At 40.5% G+C, this 23,862-nt stretch overlaps 1 protein-coding gene and 1 pseudogene across 3 annotated transcripts in view; both read right to left on the reverse strand.

The window, feature by feature from the left end:
- The window catches only part of LOC116046492 (myosin heavy chain, fast skeletal muscle-like), a 106,371-nt gene that overhangs the window by 72,303 nt on the left and 10,206 nt on the right, over nucleotides 1-23,862 (reverse strand). Inside the window, exons 32-39 of one of the 3 annotated variants that reach the window (XM_036003362.1) lie at nucleotides 23,519-23,827; nucleotides 23,229-23,432; nucleotides 22,993-23,118; nucleotides 20,439-20,609; nucleotides 20,256-20,360; nucleotides 20,072-20,167; nucleotides 19,819-19,950; nucleotides 19,585-19,692 (exon numbers count right to left, since the gene is read on the reverse strand). The exons of the other annotated variants lie outside the window; for them this stretch is intronic. Of the exons in view, the coding sequence (XP_035859255.1) occupies nucleotides 19,672-19,692; nucleotides 19,819-19,950; nucleotides 20,072-20,167; nucleotides 20,256-20,360; nucleotides 20,439-20,609; nucleotides 22,993-23,118; nucleotides 23,229-23,432; nucleotides 23,519-23,827 (1,164 nt within the window). The 3' untranslated portion in view covers nucleotides 19,585-19,671. Of the gene's footprint in view, nucleotides 1-19,584; nucleotides 19,693-19,818; nucleotides 19,951-20,071; nucleotides 20,168-20,255; nucleotides 20,361-20,438; nucleotides 20,610-22,992; nucleotides 23,119-23,228; nucleotides 23,433-23,518; nucleotides 23,828-23,862 lie in introns of those variants that run through there. 3 annotated transcript variants of the gene reach the window in all.
- On the reverse strand, nucleotides 4,233-8,798 carry LOC118495386 (annotated as a pseudogene).

Genomic DNA, 23,862 nt, shown 5'->3' on the forward strand with positions numbered 1-23,862 from the left:
TACACCCAGGGTGAGACCCCCTTCGAGCGCCCCCCCCCCCCAGAATTTTGCAAAATTACTATATTATAGTGTAGAATAATATACATATAAAATATAGAATAAATAACTAAACTAAAACCTGACCTTTCTGGCCTTCCTTGATACAAAATCATCAATGATGTTATCGTATGAAATCTGCTCCCCTATTGAATGATTGATACTGACGGAAAGGGCCAGTGAGCCGTTCCTGGGACATGGTTGACCCCAGGTATGACTTGATCAACTTTAGCTTTGAAAAGCTCCTCTCTTGAGCCACAGTGACTGGCAGAGTAAGTGCAATCCTGAAAGCAGTCCAAAAGTTGGGGTAGATCTCCGATAGATCCTTATTATCCCCCGTTCCCCCCCTTGTCCGGACCGTTCCATCCACGGCACCTTCTCAGCAAGCAGGGGCGCCAATTTGCCAATTCCCCACACGGTGAAATGATAGATAATACAGTAGAAAACCGCTTGAGGATTTTTTTTTTTTTAAAGTGCTAACATTTTCTTACAGGGGAGCATGCCCATGGACTCCCCTCGGTGGGCTTGTGCCCCAGTGCAGCTCTAGGTCTAGTGACGCCCCTGGGGCAGTGTCCCCGTTTTAAGTTTTACAAAAATAAAAACATTACAGGTAATGTTTTTTAAAACAGGTCTGTTTTGGAGGTATTTATGCTTCTGAGCTGAAAATGTCCCCTGATTTTGTCTCAGAAATCTGGTCACCTTAGATTAAATCCCATAAAGGTGCTAGAGAACACACAGCAGGTTTCTGTCGTCTGATCCCCAACAAACGCTTCACTAAGGGATGCGCAAAACCCATCTCTCTTCACAGTCCTTGTCGCATGACGAAAAAGGCTGCAACATACGCTTTAAAAACTTAGCCAAATCATTATCCAGCAGTGTCTGAGGGTAGGTTAACACGAGAGGCAGAGGTGGTGTCCGAGCCTTTCTCTACACACCAGCGCTGGAAAGCTGACCGCCGTTAAGCGTAACATGCGGAATGAATAAGGCCGCTAGTCATTCTGTGACTTAAGATCCGTGTATTCACATACAGCATATTGGCTCACACAGTGGGCTCTGCTGTAACAGATCAACATACCCGATTTAACCACAGGGTGGAGCTGTTGCCTAAGTATTGCAACGAGACACCCTAACCTCTCCAAGCGCTCTGGCTTATCACTGCGGGGTGGGAGATCTCACAGTCCAGCTGTAACAGTGCGTCCCTCTGCCATATGGCAGCTGTCATGATGATGACGTCCCTGCGAGTTGGAAGTCAATGGCAACAATTCCTAACAGATCTGCTGCATCATCTACTGACTCTTTAAATCCCACTTTAAGTACAGTGGTTGCTTTCTGTTCACTCACATATGTTGCTACATGCTAAGGAACAGTCTTTTTAAATTGAATAAGAGATGCTCACAAGTCTCTGAGCTAGAGTCCAAGTCAAGTCTCAAGTCTTTGAGCTAGAGTCCACATATTTTACATTCAGCGCTTCTTTTGTTTGGGCCTTGTTGCATAAAGTTTTAAAAGTCATGCTTATAATGAATGACACAACAAGGTGTGGTCAAAATATTTTTCTCACTTGTGGCCGCTGGCAGCAAATATGTTAAGGTAGGTTAAAGGTTATGCAGGGAGGGGAATAACATTCCCCTCATCAGACATTCCCTAAAAATAAACATAGTTCACAAGTCCTGCATTTTGAGTCTGAGTCGAGTCTAAACCTCAAAACATATCTTTTCAAGAAAGCTTTTTACTAAATGGATTTATAGGTTTTCCTCTTAACTATTTTTAATAACCTTGATATTTATATATTAAATTGCATTATTTATGCTCTGTAGCACTTTGAGATTACTGAAATGTAAAGTGCAATACAAATAAAATGTATTATTATTATTATTATTATTATTATTATTAAAGTCTTTTGAGGACGAGTCTCAAGTCAAGTCTCTTTTTTTAAACATTAAAACATCCGTGAAATTGCGTTCGCTAGAGCCACCAGATTCCATGTAAATAAACAGTAATTTTAGCATTGTAAAATACACTTTATTCAAAATTAAACTATGAAAAGCTGTTTCGGTATGTCTTACCACTTTACCAACAATCACAACTCTAGTTTTGGTCAAAATAAACACAAATATGAACATGAAAATATGTTGGCTCTATACACGCTGAAAAATATAGTTTTTTTTAAATGGTGGTTTTAGTGCTTGCGATCTCAGAGCTGTTTCTGGTTAAACAAAAAGGTCTTAAAGAGGTTTTTAAAATGCATATCTCTGTAGGGATCCTTTCCATAATGTTGTCACACACTTAGAATAATAATCTGAGCATGTCTGTGGCAGAAACAGCACTTTTAGAAGACGTAATTGACGATGCAAATTTGCCCTATAGGATTACATTGCAGCCCAGTCTGCGGCTGCAGGTCACAGCATCTCACTTAAAACTGGAGCAATTGGGAAGATTGTTATTCCCATTGTCAACATAGGAAAATAGGGTCAAGGTTGCAAAAAAAAAGGAATTACCCTTTAAGTGCAACTCCAGTCCGATTCTCAAACTCGAGTCCCCATCTCTGCTTCAACATTCCTAACTCATAGTGATACCCAAAACAATCAACATCAGCAGCAGAACACAAGTGGTTAAAATGGCCCTGCAAATGGCTAGCAAATTCCACATTAGTCAGCTTATCACCTTTTTCCTAGCTCCTGAATTTCTGACGATAAGCTTCTGGGACCAAGTCGTACGCTTTGAAAACAGCAGCTTTTACCTTAGCATATCTCAAAAAATCAGTAGCACTTAACACCAAGCAAATATGGGGTTTCATTTTGGTGAGTAGGCTACATTTTGAATTTCTGTTTGCAATGTTTACAGCCTACTTTCTGTTTAAACTTGCCATCTGAGGAAAATGTGTTAATATATGTGTCTATATGGGGCACAGCCCACACTGCTTCACCACTGGGCCCCAAATGGATGGCCCACACATGCCCCGCATTTCACGATGGTAATGGAGCCCACAGAGGGCTGCCCAGTGGGGGCCCTTTTTTGCCCACAGTAGGCACACACAGGCTGTCTTAGCCAAAGACTTAGCTAATGTTGTGTATGAGGTAGGTGTGAAAGCCCCCTTAGACTATCATGATACAGACCTATGGACCATACACTGTAAAAATAAGACACAGCCAGCTACCTGATCATATTTATTTGCAAATAATACGCACGCACACACGCACGCACGCTCGCACACACACACACACACACACTGCAGTGCTACAACCACATCAAGCTTGAAAGCACACATATATACACACACACACACACACACACACATAGTGCGTGGCACTATCTTTGTGGGGAACCGTCATTGACATAATGCATTCCCTAGCCCCTTACTCTAACCTTAACCATCAGAACTAAATGCCTAACCTTAACCCTTACCCTAACCATAACCTAATTCTATCCTTAATCCTACAACCAAGTCTTAACCCTCAAACAGCCCTTTAAAGTTATGGGGTCCAGCATTTTGGCCCCACAAAGCTGTCCAGACCCCACAAGTATACTGGACTCCCGGTTTTTGGACCCCACGAATATAGTTAAACAAGAACACACACACACACACACACACACACACACACACACACACACACACACACACACACGATTTGATAAAAACCCAAAAAGCAAAGATAGGATGAGGCAACAGTTAGTGGAGGGCCCTAGAGGTTGGATGCATGGATGTATAATAGGACCAGTCGACAGGGCCTGATGGATAATCCCAGTTTGTGAAGGTGAGTTCAAAAGTACAGTACATAGGTTTTCTGCTTTCACAAACAAAATAAACTGTTAAACCAACAGATGGCAGCAGAGGCCAGTAATAAAAACAAATGCAGGAAAACACTATCACTGTGGTGCACCCTTTTGTATAAAGACTATGGGTGCACCCAGTGAGAGTCTCTAAATGCAAAAACACCTTTCAGACCAAACCTAAATAAACACATAAAATGAGATGTTAATATAACTGTGTGAGCAGGGCGTTCCTGGCGTTGCTACTTGCATAATGCATGAATATTGTGTTTTGCTTTTACCACAGTGAGGCTACTTATCCTTGGTAAGATTTTCTGTTGAAATTTCTTTCTTTTTCTAAGATAATTTATAATTTTTGGACTTAAATAAAAGTCATTATTTAACACTCCTATTTACAGTACATTGCTCAATTTACCGAATATTCAGAGTTGCAACATAAAGCTTTAATAATGCAGAATAAACTGAGTTTTTAAAGCAAAAGAACAGCACATCTTAAATATAAATATAACAGCAACACAAACAACAAAGTTGCATGTAGTGGGTGCAAAACTAAATTAATTTTCATCAGAAATAATGAGTGCAAATGTCAGTACTTTAGAGCTTTGTCAATGTGATGAGATTTAAAGCTAAAAAGAGATAAAAGAGATGTCAGTGAACAAGTAGACTGAGTAACCCAAATTTTCAGTAGGGCAGTCACTTAGCTGTCCTGATTGAGGTGTCAGGAGAGAGAGAAGTCCATGTTTGGATCTGCAGCTAAGCAGATTCAAATTCCTCTACAGCCTGATATACAGGCACCACAGCTTGGCATCCAGGAAGTGCAGTAGAGCATTCATGAGATGTTAGTCAGATCAGTAGGCCATGCCACTTTGCTATTGGCTGGCGGATTGAGCGCATCATTAAGCTCCAGTGCTTGTCTTCTGAACTCTTCTCCTTCCCCACAGTCAACTGTCCAATCAGATGTTTGGTTGATTTCTTAGTCGTGTGAGTCTCATACACATAAACCAATATTTTACACTGCTCCAGAGGAAATTCTGGCAGGGAGAACATGAGGATCTCATTGAAGACAGTCACCAGGCAGCAGGCCACTACAGAGGTTTTTTGGTACCTCAACTTGCTCTGGTTGCACTGCACACTGATCCTGGCATACAGGGCTAACAGGTACAACACAGAGAAGGCAAGTTAGAAACTGTATGTTATACTATACATATAGGACAGGTGCATGTTTATGGCTTTATTTTTCGTTTTTTTAAGGTGTTTGTTATCTACCTGCATCTGAGCATATTTCAGTGGGGCCCGTTTTGACCTTTAGCAGTCCAACCTCAAGCCTCTGACAAGTGGGAAGAATCTTCAAAGACAGAAGCACCTCTCCGACAAGATCCTGTCCAGAAAGTGGAAAGACACTTCAGCACATAATGTGTCTATAGCAGGGGTCTTCAACGTTTTTTAAGCCAAGGACCCCTTACCTGAAAGAGAGACGAAGCAGGGACCCCCTACTACATCTCAAAAAAATGTATTACATTGTATATAAATTAAGTTGCATATTAAATTGGGTCTACAATAACATGTAGGACGGCCTAAAGCCTTTACTTAATACCTTTTGGCATAGAATATTAAGCTATTAAAATAATAATTGTTGACATGATTTTCTAAATCATGTTTTAAAGTTAATATCTGTGGATGGCTATCTTAGTGACTACCTTACCTATAGGCCAGTGCGCTTATGATCAATGGGTTTTTTCACATATAGGCTGATATACTGTATATTTACTAATAATATGTTGGATTCATGGTAACACATTTTAATTTTCTTGGAAACTTATAAACAACAATAATTTGGTGGGCCCACTGCAGTAACTCTGAGGACCCCCTAGGAGTCCTGGACCCCCTGTTGAAGATCTCTGGTCTATAGTATATTAAAAATATGGTTGTTAAAGTAAAAACATATGGCTATTTACAATAAGCCAAGAAGTAGACAGTCTCACATGTGTAATTGTTTTCACTTCAACCATTCAATATTACATCCTGTTCTGTTTGTTCCAGAGTTTTGTAGTTATGGTGATAATAAATTCTACATACAGTACATCCTGGTTCTAAACTGACATAAGTTCTGAAAACTTAAATTGACTGAGGGCATAATAGTTTATTATTTAGTTTTTCTTCCAGTTTTATAATCATGTTAACATACTCTAGTCTACATTACCTTCTTCTTAAAAATGGGATGTGTAAGAATGGCATTCTTCAATTCACCTCAACTGTAAGATGAGGAAAAACATTCCTGTTTGAATACATGATGTATTACTGTACCTTCTGGACTTCAGATCTTCTTGTAGCTCCAGAGGGTAGGAGATGTTGAGCTTCCCTAGAGGTACCCTAACCTCTCCTAACACTTGTGTGTTTGGAGAATTTATCAAAGTCCCTCACCTGAAATGCACACAGACAGATGCCAGACAGACAGTTGACTTCCAGAATCACACAACATTCCTTTCTCTCTGCTTAGGTCTTATTTCTTCAACTGACAAAATAATGTCCTATGATTTGAGATATACTGAGAAACGGGGTCTGTGTACTGCAGGACCTCCATCCTGAGGTTGATGTGATGAAGCTCCTTATCCTGTTGCAGAATACAGCTGAACTGGTCTCCATATAAAGGGTTACAGCTGCCCTTTACAATGCGAGTCCGCCACTCCTGCAGCACTGTCCACAGGATAGATGCAGTCCCTTCGCCCTAAGAGGGACACAGCAGTAATCCATAACACTTTAATTAACCACACCCTCGACCTTGTGCTGGCATATGGCATCAAAATTGAAGATTTAATAGTATTTCTGCAGAATCCTTTAATATCAGACCATTTTTTAATAACTTTCAAATTCTTACTACCCGACTATACGAAATTAAATAAAGGCTTCTACACTAGATGCCTATCTATTCCAACAGCATTTAACTCAATGTCATGCTTTAATATAACAGAGGACCTTTATGTTAACTTTAGTCCCTCCCAAATTGATAATTTTGTAGATGGTGCTACGGCCTGCCTATGGACAACTTTAGACTCTGTTGCTCCTATCAAAAAGAAGATGACGAAGCAAAGGAAACTAGCACCTTGGTATAACTCCCAAACTCGCAAATTAAAACAAATCTCACGAAAACTTGAAAGTAAATGGCGTTCCACCAAACTGGAAGAATCCTGTGTAGATTGGCAAGACAGTGAAAAATTACAGGAGCGCCCTCCGAAATGCCAGATCAGACTATTACTCATCACTAATAGAAGAAAATAAGAACAACCCAAGGTTTATTTTCAGCACTGTAGCCAGGCTAACAGAGAGTCTCAGCTCTATTGAGCCATCTATTCCTATAGCTCTGAGTAGTGATGACTTCATGAGCTTCTTTAATGATAGAATTATAACAATTAGAGATAAAATTCATCACCTTTTGCCCTCAACTTCTAACGGTTTACCTTCAAACGCAGGAGTGCTAGAAAGAACGACAAGACCTGACATATACTTAGACTGCTTTTATCCTATAGACCTTCAACAATTAATGTTAAAGGTCACTTCAGCTAAGCCATCTACCTGTCTCTTAGACCCCATCCCAACGAGGCTACTTAAAGAAGCGTTACCCGTGGTTAACACTTCATTACTAGATATGATCAATATGTCTTTAGTAACAGGTTATGTACCTCAGTTATTTAAAGAAGCTGTGAGAAAACCTCTTCTGAAAAAACCCACCCTCGATCCTGAGGTCTTAGCCAACTATAGACCTATATATAACCTTCCCTTTCTCGCCAAGATCCTTGAGAAGGTAGTTGCTAATCAGTTATGTGACTTTCTACATAGGAATAGTCTATTTGAGGACTTTCAGTCAGGATTTAGAATGCATCATAGCACAGAGACGGCACTGGTGAAAATCACTAAGGACCTTCTAACTGCTGCTGACAAAAGACTTGTCTCCATACTTGGCTTATTAGATCTTAGTGCTGCATTCAACACTATTGACCATACCATCCTGTTACAGAGACTGGAACATTTAGTTGCCATTAAAGGAATCGCACTAAGCTGGTATAAGTCCTATCTCTCTGATCGATCTCAATTTGTTAATATGATGACACCCAATTATACTTGTCAATCAAGCCAGACGAAACCAGTCAGTTAGCTAAACTTCAAGCGTGCATTTAAGATATAAAATCCTGGATGACCTACAATTTTCTGTTGTTAAACTCAAACAAAACTGAAGTTATTGTGCTGGGACCCAAACACCTCCGAACTTCATTATCTAAAGATATAGCTACCGTGGATGGCATTGCCCTGGCCTCCAGCACTACTGTCAGTGCTGGAGTTATTTTTGATCAGGATCTATCCTTTAACACCCATCTAAAACAAACCTCAAGAACAGCCTTTTTTCATCTTCGTAACATTGCCAAAATTAGGAACATCCTGTCGCAAAACGATGCTGAAAAACTAGTCCATGCATTCGTTACTTCCAGGCTGGACTACTGTAATTCCTTACTATCAGGTTGCTCAAATAAGTCCCTCAAGACCCTCCAGCTGATCCAGAATGCTGCAGCACGTGTTCTGACAAGAACTAAGAAAAGAGATCATATTTCTCCTGTATTAGCTTCTCTGCATTGGCTTCCTGTAAAATCCAGGATTGAATTTAAAATCCTTCTCCTGACCTACAAAGCTCTAAATGGTCATGCACCATCATATCTCGAAGAGCTCTTAGTACCTTATTGTCCCACTAGAGCACTACGCTCCCAGAATTCAGAGCTACTTGTGGTTCCTAGAGTCTCTAAAAGTAGAATGGGAGCCAGAGCCTTCAGCTATCAGGCTCCTCTCCTGTGGAACCAGCTCCCAGTCTGGTTTCGGGGGGTAGACACCGTCACATTTAAGAATAAACTGAAAACCCTCCTCTTTGATAAAGCTTATATTTAGGGAGTGAGGAGTCGCAGCGTCCGCCTCAGCCGGCCCACCTGCTTCTCGATAGTCGTCAGATTCATCTACCATTTAATCAATAATATAATAAAAATAGAGGGAGGCAGGCCAGTACAACCCTATCCGGTTGGGGAGAGTTCTAGCCCGACCAGGCTCCTCTCCTTAACCTGCCTCTCTTAGTTATGCCGTTGTAGTTCTAGACTGCCGGGGAAGTTCCTTCCTTCCTGTGACACACTGAGCTGCTCTCTCCTCTCTCTATCCATTTGTTTCCATCTATGTGCATCCTTGTCCCAGAAATGCTTGTTACTAACCTAGAGTCCTTATGTTTCTTTTTTCGCCCAGAATATTTCTTTGGATTAGGGTGGCACCAAGATCTTGGTTGCAGCTGTCGCTGTGGTCCTGCTACACCCTGCTACGCTCTGCGATGCCCTGCAGTGTCTGGCTGCGTCCTGCTACGTCCACCCATGCTCTGCTGTGCCACGCTACATCCTGTAACGCCCTGCAGTGCCCTGCTATGACATGAACTACTACCACTACCATTTGTAGTCACTGTTCCATTATCTTTATTGTGACTATTATTGCCACTGTTCATCACATCCCCAACCGGCACTGTTAAACACTGCCTACCAAGAGCCTGGGTCTGCCGAGGTTTCTTCCTAAAAGGTAGTTTTTCCCTCGCCACTGTCGCTTTAGCCACTGCTAATGCTTGCTCTTGGGGGAATTACTGGAATTGTTGGGGCTTTGTAAATTGTAAAGTGTGGTCTAGGCCTACTCTATCTGTAAAGTGTCTCGAGATAACTCTTGTTATGATTTGATACTATAAATAAAATTGAATTGAATTGAATTGACGTAGCTCATCGACGGAGGGGGTAATATTCTGTAGGGTGATGTGCCTTATTTCCTGAGGTGAGACAATTACTCGGAGAAGTATCCTTGAGGAAGCAGCAACAACTGAAACACAGAACAAACAAGAAAAAAAAACATTTACAGAAAAGTGTTTGAAAATGAATCTAAGAAAAAAGTGCAGCAGGTGCTAAATGCATGGCATTGTACAATAAAAGGTGTATGCTGTATGCATGTGCATTGGTCCAGCAGTCAGTATCCTGTTCCAAAGATTAAGAGTGTGTTTAAATGTAAGACAGATCCTCCCTTTCTCAAACATTACCTTAATGTAACATGAAGGTCCTTGGAGAGATGAGTATCTTTCCTTCAAAGGGGTATGCAGCAAGGGGGATGTGGTCATTCAGGCTGTCAGGATCAACAATCACAGTTACTGCAGGGTCCCATTTGGCAAGCTGGAAACATCTTAGACGCTCCAGGAAGGCAGCTGTGAATAGTTCCATAATGAATGAGATGAATCCATCCACTACACAGATTTTCAGCACTCTCCCATATAAGATCCCCACAGACACAACTGATAGTCTCCCAGTCTCAGTGCTTGGCTTGAAAATAGTTGGCATCTCTAAATAATATGCCAACATCAGTTGATGTCTTGTGTCCAAAGTGTGCAGAATATTTTTGAAGTTACCTGCATCACAAACCACTTTTTTAAAGAATTAATGTTTTGCCTCAAATCTTATTGTCCAGAACTCAATTAGTGGACCAAATTTCTCGATCAGCACAAGATAATGTTCAAGATAATGATGCTTAGGGCCTAATTTAGTACCAGGAAATATTTATAAAAGCAACTGTCTGTGGTCAGAGATTTTTTCTTGTAGGTAGCACAGAGTTTCTGTTGTGAATGTGGAGCTGGATAACAGCTCCACAATGTCTTTCAACTCAAGGACCAGAGACCACGTTTTTTCACTCTCTGAAATACAGTGACCAATCAACAATGGAAGAAATCTCAGAAGCGCCCAGTTTTCGTGTACATTGCCACCTATAGTTCCATTTTTTTAAAAGATTGTTTGTATTGTCTGAGGTATGTTAGTTTTGTCATAGAACAGAAAGGGAAATGAGGCAATTCTATCATTAATGTCGTTCAATGTAAAATACCTTTTAGCAATCAGATCTGACAAACATAGGCAGAGTTCCACAGGTACAATTCCTTCCAACAAATCGTGCAGAAAATCAGGTGGAAACCCCTTTGCGGGATGAAAGTGGACAAGTCTTCTTAAAGGACAGTATTTCTTCAAACCATCAACACAGGTGGCATCAGTTGTTTTAAGCACATTAACAGCTTCATCATACAATTCTGGTGTTCTTAAAGTAAAAGTCCCACTTCTGACATCATGCTGCTGAATATCTACACGGTTAGCCAGACAAAATCTGCATAATTTCTCAACATTGAAAGACTCTTGGTATCCAGCAAGTGAGTGTGCACCCAAGTTGTCTGCAGACACATACAAAACAGTACCTTCGATATAGGACCCAAGTGTTTGTACAAATACACCTGTTGTCTGTAAATGCTGAAGATCTCTAATCAGTGGCTCCAAAACCCTGCTGTAACCAAATTGTTTAATGTGAACAGTTTTGCACAATATGGCTACATAAATTGATGATAATGTTGATCTAAGTCTTATGGGTAAATTGGCTATCACCCAATATATGCCACACACTTTGTGTTTCTTTTTTGAAGTCCCTAATGGATTACAAATTTCAAAATTGTCTATGTATAACTCAATTATGCAGTGAGAAGTTTGTTTTCCTTAAAGTATTCACCATCTTGATATGAACGGTACTGACCTTCCTGTTCTTTGGATCTCTGTAATGTCTGAAGAATCTCACGTCTTTCCAATAACTTACTTAACAAATCTAAAATAGGAACATAAATAAATGAACACATACTCAACTGGTTCAATAACTATAAAGTTATTTCCATAAAATGACTAAAGAAAAAATGATAAAATTTGCACTCAGTCCCCAAAGGTCCCTGCCTTGAAAGAAATCTGAGTGGGTTCAAAGATTGGATTTCATCAGACAGTGATGTTACAACAGAGGCATCAGCTACATAGTTGTTTTCCTGCAAAACTTTCTCTGTTATTTTCTTGAGATTTTGATGAGCAGTTTCCCCAATGTCAAATAACTCCTCAACTACTTCCTGTATGGCTGAATTTGGAACATGCTATATACTCTCCATTATCAAGGGCAGGTGCAGCCTCATGTACAGTGTCATATGAAGGTAATACCTCACTATGAGAGACATAATCTTCTATTACTTCAATTGTGAGTGTAAGGTCTAAACAAAACTCTGGTCTTAAACTATTTAGGGTGGAAAACTTATGACAGCGACTTCTATGAGCAGTAAATGTTGACAGTGTACTAGACTTGAAAGTGCAACCCACAAATGGACATTTAACGCTCTTTGTAATGCTGTATTATTCTTCCTTGGCCATTGGAGGAAAACACACAAAACTTGCATTTCCACTTCATCAACTGGACATCAGTTACTTGCTGAAATCTGTAAAAAAATAAATAAATAAAAAAGTTAATACAATGTGTTACAAAATATTAACCTATACATTTATTTCATAAATGCTTAATGATTCATCTTTTAAAACGTTAGTTGTTTTTTAAATGTATTTTCTATGATAAAGTGATTGTGAAGCAAAACTGCTCGACTTTCACTTCCAGCTTCCACATTCTGAGGATTTGCTACATTTTGTCTGATGTTAGTAATGGTTATTTACTTACTGACATGAGAAAATAATTTTTTTAGTTGACAGAAATGATTGTCCAATACATTCTTCCTAACAGTGGATCTCTAATTAATACTTAAACAAATGCAGTATAAAGCAACTGCTCGGCTCAAATTACGACCTTTATGATTATTAAAATGTTCAGTTTTGGTTTAGTTATGTTAGTGTAGCTGCTGTTTTTCTTGCAAACTGTTGATTCTTATTTAATTGTATCACATTATAAACTAGACAAAATACAGAACAGTATCACCAAAGAAATTGTCTCAAAGATGAATGTTCAATCTCTAGACTACAATCTCTAACTGTACAATAGTTGCCTAATCCTATCCTTCCTATGCTACCTCCTTGATGTAGAGTGTAAGCATACAGTACAACTATGCCTACTGTTGTACTGGTTTACATTAAACTGTGGCATCTATGATCCTCACCTTTGTCATCCTCTCTGTGCTGCTATTGTGAACACACAACGCTGGTAAAGGGAGGAACGACTGGCTGTCTCAGCCTATGAGTATACAGTCTATGGTAATAAATAGCTAAATAGTCACAAGTATTTTTTACTTTTAGACGTTGGTTTTAAGTTAATCAAGAAATGGAAAGCTCTGTGTGTCTGTGCCACAGAGGCAGCTTCAGCTCGTTGACTGCAGAGGGAGCAAAGTCACTGCTTGTTAAACAGTTGCGGATAATCCCGCTAAAAAGTGGATTTCAAAAAGATGTCTGCTCAAAGTTATGTCGCTCATCTGCTGTCCTCATCCTCAACGGCTCCACATTTTCCAAAATAATTGCCAACATAAAATCCACTATATAACTTTAATTAATTTCGCTACATTATGGTCAAAATAAAAAAACAGACCGAACAAAGCACGGGTAACATTACAGTAACAGCAATGTTACTTTGATCCTTGACTATGGTTAACTTTACCATTAATATTAGTGGATGCCTGCGCACTAGCTAACTAGTTAATGTTAGCTCCCTCATGTTCGGTTGGTGTAACTTTAGGGTTTCGGTGCTGTATGAAATAAAAAACTAATATTGACGTCACGTTATAAATTTAACAAATTGGCAACTCATATGTTACTTTATATCCAAAGCATGAAAAAGGGTGACTGATGATGCTGGGTGGGGGTGGGTAACTGTCAAAGACACAAATTTAGCCTTTTCAGGCTGTTAAAAAGCTGACGTAAATTATGTTACCAATGTTATTACACTACATTGTCTAAGGCAATATTTGACTAAAAACATGATTTATACTCACCTTCTTGCGCTGCCGTTAAGCTCTCCGCTCAGACAGAAAGTAGAACCACCTGAGGAGGACGCAGGACGGCGCATTGCTCGCTCTGCCTCGATTCAGAAGCCGTTGACAGGTACTCCCTCCGCCGGTGGCACTAGTGCTTTCTTGTTTGCCACAACACGTGTTATATTTTAGTTGAAATTTGAATACATCACTTATCTGCGGTGTATAATTAATTTATTGTGTCCATGTTTTAACTTTGCCGTGGAAGAAGACGGGTTATTTTAAACTCGAAAGGCAACTCTTTTTTGTTGCTACACACACTCGCTTTTTTTTCAACTTCACTTAACTTACATACCCAAGTTCAATCAACACATACATCGACCCAATGAATAAATGCAATTTAACTTTAAAAAACGCATAAAGTTGAATTCAAAATCCACAACTTGTATAAGCTCGTTCAGTTAAAAATAAGAAATAAGTGGACATAACTAAATTGGTCTGTAATGTTTTACAGTGTACAGTCTTGGGTTTGACCGCAGTTTTCTTTCTTTGTGTAAAAACCTTGTGTCGCTTTGTCTGGTGTTACGTGCCACTGCAGATAAAATCAGCTGATGAGTGCTGCACACAGTTTAGCTATATCCTACTCCATATCATTAATTTCCCTTAGTATTGCTTTTATTTTGCTGCAGTTCTTTTGAATAACACGACTTTCATGGAGAGAACAGTTTGGTATCAGACGTGTCTCCCTCAGCTGTATCCCTACTTCCTTGAAGCATTAAAACAAACAAGCCATCTGTAGTCTATCAGGGTTTTACAAAATGCTTCAGCAAAATATTGTCACAACCTGGTTAACATGAAAAGATAAACGTAGTTTTAGGAGGCACATTCCCTCATACAGTAGGCTCTCAACAGCTGATTTCTCAGGCCAGTAAACGGCTTCTGTGTCTATGTCACTGCTCCCCCTGGTGGATAGATAAACCATTGCAACAGTTTTTTCACACAGCGCTTAGTGGCGTTACCGGTCGGCCCCAGGCTCACTATAGCCTGGGTAAACCCTGACGAACTTCCGGCAAATTTGAGATTTGCTCTGCAAGTCAGTCTGGCGAAGAGCCCATTCAAACCCATTTCCAATGTCCCCAAAATCGAGGCACCAATCACAATCGCTGAGGCGGGCTTTACACCAATCACAACCGTTGAGGCGGGCTTTACGCAATGACGAAAGCGCAGCGACGGCGAGCAGCTTTTTGTTTACATTCAACATGACGGCTACCGAAGCGCAGCGTTACCCGGATCGTTGGTCTGACTGGTTGGACTATCCAATGCGCCCAGAGGCATTTGAGCGGCGTCCGTTGGTGACGCCCCTTTGGAAATGAACTGTCAATGAACCTTCCCCAGACCCACTCTCAGTTACAACTGAGAAGGGTCTGGTGTCAACCAGGCTAGGCTCACTATGTCATCACGGGGGATTTTTTTCCAGCCACGGCACGGCCAGGGACCTGTCACGGACTTACCGGGGCCCCAGCAAGGAGGGAGTGAAAATTTCAGATGGCTTCGTCAGTACAGTTTGTGCAGATGGACTAGTGCAAAAGAGCATTAAACAAATATTAAACAAATGTGAAAAAAGTGCAAGTGAGAGTGTGCAACTATGCAATGGAGCATAACAGACAATAAAGTGACAGTGTGCAATAATTTATGAATGATGAAAAAGAGTTAACACTTGCAGTGATTGTGCAAGACCTCAGACAGCAGTACTTTAAAGGCTGCAAGTGTTTCCAGTTTTAAATATTTTTGTAATTCATTCGAGCTGTGATCAGCTGAAAACTGGAAAGAATGGCGGCCAAAAGAGGAGTGGGCTTTTGGGGTAACTTAAGAGATGTATCTGCTTGAGCGCAGACTGCAGGTAGGTAGAGTCATGGTGATCAGTGAGCTTAGGTACAGCGGGGCTTTGCCTAGCAAGGACTTGTAGATGAGTTGGTACCACTGAGTTAAGCGCTGAATATGTAACGAGGGCCAGCTGACTAATGCATAGAGGTTGCAATGGTGGATATTGTATGGGGTTCTGGGTTTGAGGCATTTTTATAAATGACATCACTTAATATAGAATCGGTACGATAGTCATTTTCACCATGACCAGTTTGGCAGCGAGTGAAAGAGGCCCTGTTACGGAATAGAAAGCCGATTCTAGACCTAATTTTAGATTGGAGATGGTTTATGTGGGTTTGAAAGGAGAGAGAACTGTCTAACCAAACACCTAAGTATTTATAAGGGACCGTTCTGTATTTATGGAATGGACCACCAGAGGAAAATAGGGGAGGGTCATGTCGTTTTATTCTTTGTTGATGGGAGGGTCTTCCAATTTTTTTTGTCTAGAGGGGAGGGTCACCCAACTTTTGTATTCATGAGAACAGTAAAATTTCAAAGTGGCTTGTTTGATGCATATTTATCCATGTAACTCCATGTTGCTCTCACAGTCTCAGCCCCTATCACTAGCAAATGGGTCCCTCCCTGTTTAGACCGTGGGATTTCCAAAACTGAATAAATCCTGCTTGCACATATAAACACAAAACTGCTTTGCTAGCTCCATCGTGTTGTATCTAAGACATCTGCTGTAAAAATAATGTTATTCATTAGCATGATTGTCGTACTGTTTAGTTCAAAAACATCCAAAACATATACGAAAACATAGTGAACCAGACGCAAGCTTTTATTTTGAAAAGCCAAAGCAACAGCCGGGCGGGCGGGCATGAGACGGGAGGTCTCCAGGCTGCAGTCATACCCGACTCAAATATCCTTTCGGTCCCAGTGACTATTTATGAAATTGTGCAAACGACAGCCTTTTCAAGGCATTTGAGAAGGAGTGGTAGAATGCAAGCTCCCAAATTGACGCTCGTCTGAGAAATGGAGTTTTACCTATGCTAAAATATACTACGACTGAGGAAGCCTAGTGACGAGTCCATAGCAACCAGTGTTGAATTTGTCATTACCCAGTGTCCTTTGTTGAACGGTGTCAATGTTTTATTTTATTTCATGTGAATACTCATTTACTAGATGAGTAACTTAGTATTTGAAGTAATGCAGTAATGCAGGAAGTGTGCATTTGGTTTCCATGCTTATGCAGTAATGCAGGAAGTGTGCATTTGGTTTCCATGCTTATTGTGTTTCCATAACAATGTTAGTGAGTAAATCTACTGAAATGGCCGCCACACCATAATAGTGGAGTGTGGTGTGTAAGATCAGAATGCAGAGGTTTAGTTACATATGTCATGGCTGTTTAAAAACAATGGGCATTTGTACATCTTTGCCAAGTGCAAACCTGTACAGAAGGCTCCAATGTAATATTGGGGAGGGTTATCCCTTTTTTTCCTAATCATTTGGGAGGGTCAACCAAAATGTATTACTGGTGGAGGGAGGGTCAAGTCTATTTTGACTTAAGGTACCAAAACTCCTCCAGTGGCCTCGAAATAAATAACGAATAGTCCCTAAGTAGCCACATATTCTAATTCTGACCCATCTAGCCTAGTGATGCTAGTCAAACAAGCAGGTGTGGGCAGCGATCGATTGAAAAGCATGCACTTGGTTTTATCAGAGTTTAAAAGTATTTGAAGGTTTTTGGAAAGACTGCTGGATGGTATTAAAGCTCTCCTGGAGGTTAGATAGTACAGTATCCAGTGAAGGGCCGGATGTATACTGTTAGAATAATTACATTATCAAAGGATAGACAGAACCACTGAAGCTATATCAAAGTTCATTTTAACTTGCGAACATAACAAGGAGACAGTTATAGTACTCACAGCATAAGTACAGAAGTGACTGACGAAACACTCTCTTACAACAGCTTTTGTAATACAACGTGGATTGTGATACAAAGTCTATAGTCATAACAAAGTCGATGTCGCCAGTTTATCTTCAGACTTGGAATCTCCTCTGCCTGCTCTGCCCTCAGAAACATCCTGTGCCTTTCACAAGGATAGACGATGGCTCCATGGTATCTTGGTTAGGGTAATCAATATAATATGGTATTCTTATGCAAACAGTTAAATAAATAACAAGAGGGAAAGTATGTAAATCATAATTTTCCTAACATATACAGTATAGTATCGTCGGCATAGAGGTGGATCTGAGAGTCACTCGCAGCAAGAGCCACATCATTGATATATAGAAAGAACAGTGTCAGCCCAAGAATCGAACCCTGTGGCACCCCCATGGAGACAGCCGTAGGTCCAGACAGCAAGCCCTGATTTAACACACTGGACCCTATCAGAGAAGTAGTTAGTGAACCAGGCGAGGCAGTTCTGAGAGAAACCAAGGCTATTGAGTCTGCTAATAAGAATACGATGGTTGACAAAGTCAAAGGCCTTGGACAGATCAATATAGATGGCTGCACAGAAAGGCTTTTATCAATAGAGGCTATGATGTAATTTAAAACCTTGAGTGTGGCTGTGGTGCAACACGGAAGCCTGATTGCATTGCAGAAAGGGTATGGTGAGATTCAAGATGGTTGGTAATCTGTTTGTTAACCATGCTTTCCAAGACAGGGTAGGATAGATATTGGTCTGCAGCAGTTGGGATCAAGGATGTCTACCCCTTTGAAGAGGGGAATGACCACGGCAGCTTTCCAATCTTTAGGGATTTCTGAAGATAAAAGTGATAGATTTAACAAACTAGTAATGGGGGCTGCGATAATATTTGCAGATAGTTTTAGAAAAGAGGAGTACAGATTATCCAGCCCAGTTTATTTGTAAAGTAGAGTGGCTGGGGTGTTAAGCATATCCCAGTTTAAGTTCATAGCAGTAAAATACTCTGAGGATAGATGGGGAGCGATCAATTTGCATATATGTAGTATGCGCTATTGCAGTCAATGGAAATAGAGCATCTTTAAACATTAGTTTTGTCACGTATGGAGTGTAAAGCTATCTACAGTTCCTCACTTGTCAGTTAGCTCACCAAGACCATGACTTGCTCTTGATTTCTTAGGTTGTGAGTTTGAGCCCCACGTGATGCAAAACGAACATCCTAGTGCGTACTCAGGGAATGTGATGTATGGATTAGAGACTTAGGTGTCAAAGTTCAATTATAAATGTATTTCTCAAATGTCTTCTTCCTCATCCAAATGCCCACGACTCACAGCTGTGCAGCAGCTATAATTATCATCATTCTTCTTACCATGAAATCTGCCTTCCATGTGTGAAACTTTGCACATAGGTCCAGTCCTATGCTGAGCTTCCTTAACTGGCTTTGTGGGCTTGTCATTCTGATGGTGGCACTACAGCAGCCATGTAAAGTTTAAAACTTAATGAAAAATGCAAATTCTCAGAATTTTGTCTTGATAACTGAATTTATGACACTAGTTTGAAATTTGCCTTTACATGCAAAAAAAAGTATGAAGCTGTCTATGGTAGCTCAGTTGCCAGTTAGCTCAACAAGATTTTGAGTTTGAGCCTCGGTTGATGAAGAACACGAATGAACATTTTGGGATTGTGCTGTGGGGTTTAGAGACTTAGGTTTCAAGGGTTATCTGTTCTCATTTGTCTTTTTCCTCATCAAAATGCCCAGCCCCGACTCACAGCTGCACAGAAATTAAACCTTGACACCTGACCTCTAGATTCCACCAGGCGTGTCTGCGCTGTATTCCAGCGGTCGCAGCCACTCAAGACAATGATTGTGATTCCAACTAACCACAACATCCATTATTGACACCCATAGCACACACTGAAGTACGGCAGTCTGGATATAAAATTCATTATCATCACCTGAAGCCTGTTTTACCTCAGGCAGCAACTCAAGACTGATTGTTCCTTATCCAAAAAAGCTGTTTGACAAGGTAATACATCAACAGTAATACACAGTGTGTATAATTAGCCTTGGTATTAGAAATCGGGTCGTCTATTACTCAAATGTGATTTCTGGATAGCCACCCAACCCAGTCTGACACTTATCTTTTGAGCAAATCAATACAATGAAAAAAAGCAGGCAGACAGCAATTTAACTGTGACAAGGAAAACATTTATTTTTATAGCATATCTCACATCATATTATATGATTAGAAACAGCTGATCAGGCAGTTTTCTTTATTCAGCTGCCTCTTTACCCTAAAAACACAAGTAAAAAAGGGTTGGATTAACTTCATTTCAAACAAATCTAACTGACAGTAACTTTCTGTCAGATAATTTAAAAAAAAATTAAATTAAAGTTAACATTTTTAATTGTTTGTTTACCTTGCCAGAGTCACGGCTCTTTGCTCTCAACTTGTTGACCTGGGACTCTGCGATGTCAGCGCGCTCCTCAGCCTCCTCCAGCTCATTCTGCACCTTCCTGCACTTGGACAGATGAGTGTTGGCCTGCTCCTCCTGAAAAACCATAGAGATTGACATTTTTGAAAGTCCTAAAAGACCAAAGGTATTCTTTGTGTGAAAAAATTCTGCCACAGTATCAAGCATTCAATGTTGAAAATGTATATTTTGTCCTTACCGCCTCCTCAGCCTGCCTCTTGTAGGCCTTGACTTTGAGCTGCAACTTGTCAACTAGATCCTGCAGCCTGGCAACGTTTTTCTTGTCCTCCTCAGTCTGTAAAGGTTTATTTAAAAGTAAATACATGTTTTTTGTAATAAGTATGTTAAGTTGATTTGTTTGTTAACTATCAAAGTGACTGTACCTGATAGGTGAGCTCCTTCACCCTCCTCTCATATTTACGGACACCCTTAATGGCATCTCCTCCACGTCTCTGCTCAGCCTCAACCTCTGCCTCCAGTTCACGCACCTTCAATGAATAATAAGTAAATAAGTATGCTTCTTTTTAAAATGAGTTCAGCCCTGCAAATTCTTCTTTCTTTTTTACCCTGGATTCAAGTTTCTGGAGCTGCTTCTTGCCGCCCTTCATGGCCAGGTTCTCAGCCTCATCCAGGCGGTGCTGCAGGTCCTTAACAGAGACCTCCAGGTTCTTCTTCATCCTCTCCAGGTGGGAGCTGGTATCCTGCTCCTTCTTCAGCTCCTCAGCCATCATAGCAGCCTAGGGGAGACAGCATAACATGTTAATTAGAATTATCTTGATAGAAGAGACAGACAGACACTATTAGATCCATGCAGTGGATGAAGTGTGCAGAATATTTCTTCTATCAATTTGGACTTATTGATGCTTCCAGCACCATAGCAAAGTGTAACACAAATTCACAATACTCTGCTATCGTAGATATGACTAGCTGTACACATGCTTTTGTACATTATGATAACATTACTTATGATCAAAAACTAGTGAGTCCACAACTTTGCGAACTCAGCCAACCATCAAGTAACACTAGAAAAATGTATTCCCTGCTGAAAATGCGTGTGAATGCTGATTAGCTAAATTGCTAAAGCTAAACTGGATTAATAGCTTAAATGGGTAAGAAGAAGGTGAAGTGGTGAGGATAGTTGGAAAAGTTGTAATTTTAATTAACATAAATTTCATTAAAATGTTGAATAACACCACTGATGTATAAAAGATGGTTTTTTGAAAAGCTTAACGCTAGACTGAATTGTTAGCATTAAAAGTTCAATAATGCCAAACGTGTCTGTAAGTGTGTCTGTGTGTGTATGTGTGTGCGTGTGTGTGTCTGTTGGTCTGTCTTTGTGTGTGTGTGTGTGTGTGTGTGTGTGTGTGTGTGTGTGTGTGTGTGTGTGTGTGTGTGTGTGTGTGTCTGTCTGTCTGTCTGTCTGTGTGTGAGTGTGTCGGTCCGTCTGTCTGTCTGTCTGTGACTGTGTATGTGTGTCTGTGTGTGAGTGTGCGTGTGTGTGTTTGTGTTTCAAACTGAACTATTTGGCTCATCTCAAGAAACTCTGTTATCAACTGCAATCAATGGTTGACATATAGTATATAATACAACAGGATCTCTGTTTTGTTAGAGTTCAGCAGATAAAAATGTGACATGCAGCTTTTCACATCAGAAGGGGAAAGTGCTGCGTCATAGTTAGGAGAACTGCAGGTCTGTCTAATCAGTTGCCATATTTGTAAATAGAGAGTAGACCCCTTTGATCTCAGGGATGTGGTCATTAGCTGAGGCTTTGATCGTTCTAATCAGCTAATGACCAGATCACCTGTGTCTGACTGCTCTGCCAGTGAGGGACAGACCTGTGAAAAGAAGGCTCAAAAAGCAAACTATAGGTAGCATCAGTGAAATGACCTCACAGTGAGTGGCAGAAGGCCTCTGCGAACGTATTGATATACTGTATAATTTGTGTGGATAAAATGAAAAAATGTGAGCATATCAGCGATTCGAAAAAATGGTTCTCTGTGCTTTCATCCTGAGATGTCAAGGAATTTTAATATGGGCTCCCAATGGAGGGATGTTTGAGACTGGTGTCATTTGGAATTTCACTGAGCCAAATGCATACGTCCTATTGCCTAAATGAGTATTAGAAAAAAGTAGACTAGCATACCTACATTTTGATGTATAAATGGTGTATGACAAGTAAAAATTGTGGGCCTGAGAGCAAGTTATAGAGAAGGGACTACGATTACTTTTTCGAGGCTCCACGCTCTAGTGATATCATCATCCCCTCTAAGTCACACAATACACACGCATTATAAACTTAGAAAAAAACTGTTAGACAGTGATGACACAAAAACTGTAAAATATATCAAACTGCTGAGATAGAGCCTAAAAGCTGATTTCTTTTGTGAATGGTTTAAAGTTGAATTGAAGTCTGTAGGTGAAAGTATGAAGGAGGTGAATCATTTTGAAATGGAAGAGGATTTTAAGAATTTGAAGCCTGCTCTCATTGACTTTAATGTAAAAAACAAACAATTTTAAAGCATAATATTTTAAAGTATAAATAGCAGAAAAATAGTTGAAGAAGTCCCATCATGTGCTGAAAGAGCTGAACATTTTGATATTAGAATGTTTTTTTCTAGCTGAAAGTATGCTGAAGTAGTTGAAGACCAAAAAACGTACGGAGGAAGAAGCGGAATAATAATAATAAAGAATCGAATAACATTACTGTGAATGCTGTTGAATCAGCATTCACACAATTAAGTGCAACAACCCAAGACATATTACTTAAAGTTACTAGTCCAACAGCAAGATGGCCAGCTTGGCATCTTTCTTGCAGACTATTATCAAGGGAAGCTCTTGCCAACAACTAACAGCGCATCCGAGATGAACTCTTGCTTGGTCCCTCTCTCCTTTTCTCTTATTAGCTTCTTCCATATTTCCTTCGGTACCTTAGCCTCTGTCATGATGTCCGTAGAGACTGCTAAATCCGGATTTGTTGCCTGCTTGCCCTGGCTGCAGTTCTAGCATGACTACGGTGCCTTTCCCCACCAGTAACCAGTAATAGTTACATATTGGTGCTGCAATTATATCTTGAAAAAACACATCGGAGTAACATTAAGAACAAATGAAATGTAAACCTACATCAGTGATGGCCTTCTTGGCCTTCTCCTCTGCATTCCTTGCTTCCTGAACAGTGTCATCCACTTCACTCTGGACCTGGACCAGGTCAGTCTCAAGCTTCTTCTTGGAGTTCAGAAGGCTTGTGTTCTAAAAGGCAAAAAGATTTAGGCACTTTAGTCATCACATGCCTGGTTTTCATATTATTTAAAATGTCAGTAGGTTTTTTAATTATTGAAGAAATGATTGGGCTTGTTCACCTGAGAGTGCAGAAGTCCAACACGCTCACTAGCGTCCACCAGCTCCTGCTCAGCGACTTTGCGACTTCTCTCCGTCTGTTCCAGAGCAGCTCTAAGTTCCTCGATTTCAGCTACCATCAGACCGTTTCTGCGATCCACCATAGCAGCTTGTTCCTTGAACTCCTCCTGTGCTCTGACAGCATCATCAAGGTGCAGTTGTGCATCCTAGTGAACAAATATCAGGAAAGTATTCACATGAATGACACAATGTACCTGCATTATCCATGCAACAGCTCTGTGTCTAACAATACCTTCAGCTGTGCCTGCACATTCCTCAGCTGCTTCTGGGACTCAGCAGCCTGGCGATTGGCGTGGCTCAGCTGAATCTCCATCTCATTCAGGTCTCCCTCCATCTTCTTCTTGATTCTCAGGGCATCGTTTCTGCTCCTGACCTCAGAATCCAGATTGGTCTGCATGGAGTCAATCACCCTCTGGCTGTTCCTCTTGATCTGCTCCATCTCCTCATCTTTCTCTGCCAGCTTCCTGTCCACCTCACCCTTAATCTGGTTGAGCTCCAGCTGGACACGCAGGATCTTAGACTCTTCGTGTTCCAGAGTTCCCTGATGAAATCAAAGAATGAAAATTAATCTTTGCC

Source organism: Sander lucioperca, chromosome 7 (genome assembly GCF_008315115.2).
Source record: "Sander lucioperca isolate FBNREF2018 chromosome 7, SLUC_FBN_1.2, whole genome shotgun sequence".
Lineage (NCBI taxonomy): Eukaryota > Metazoa > Chordata > Actinopteri > Perciformes > Percidae > Sander > Sander lucioperca.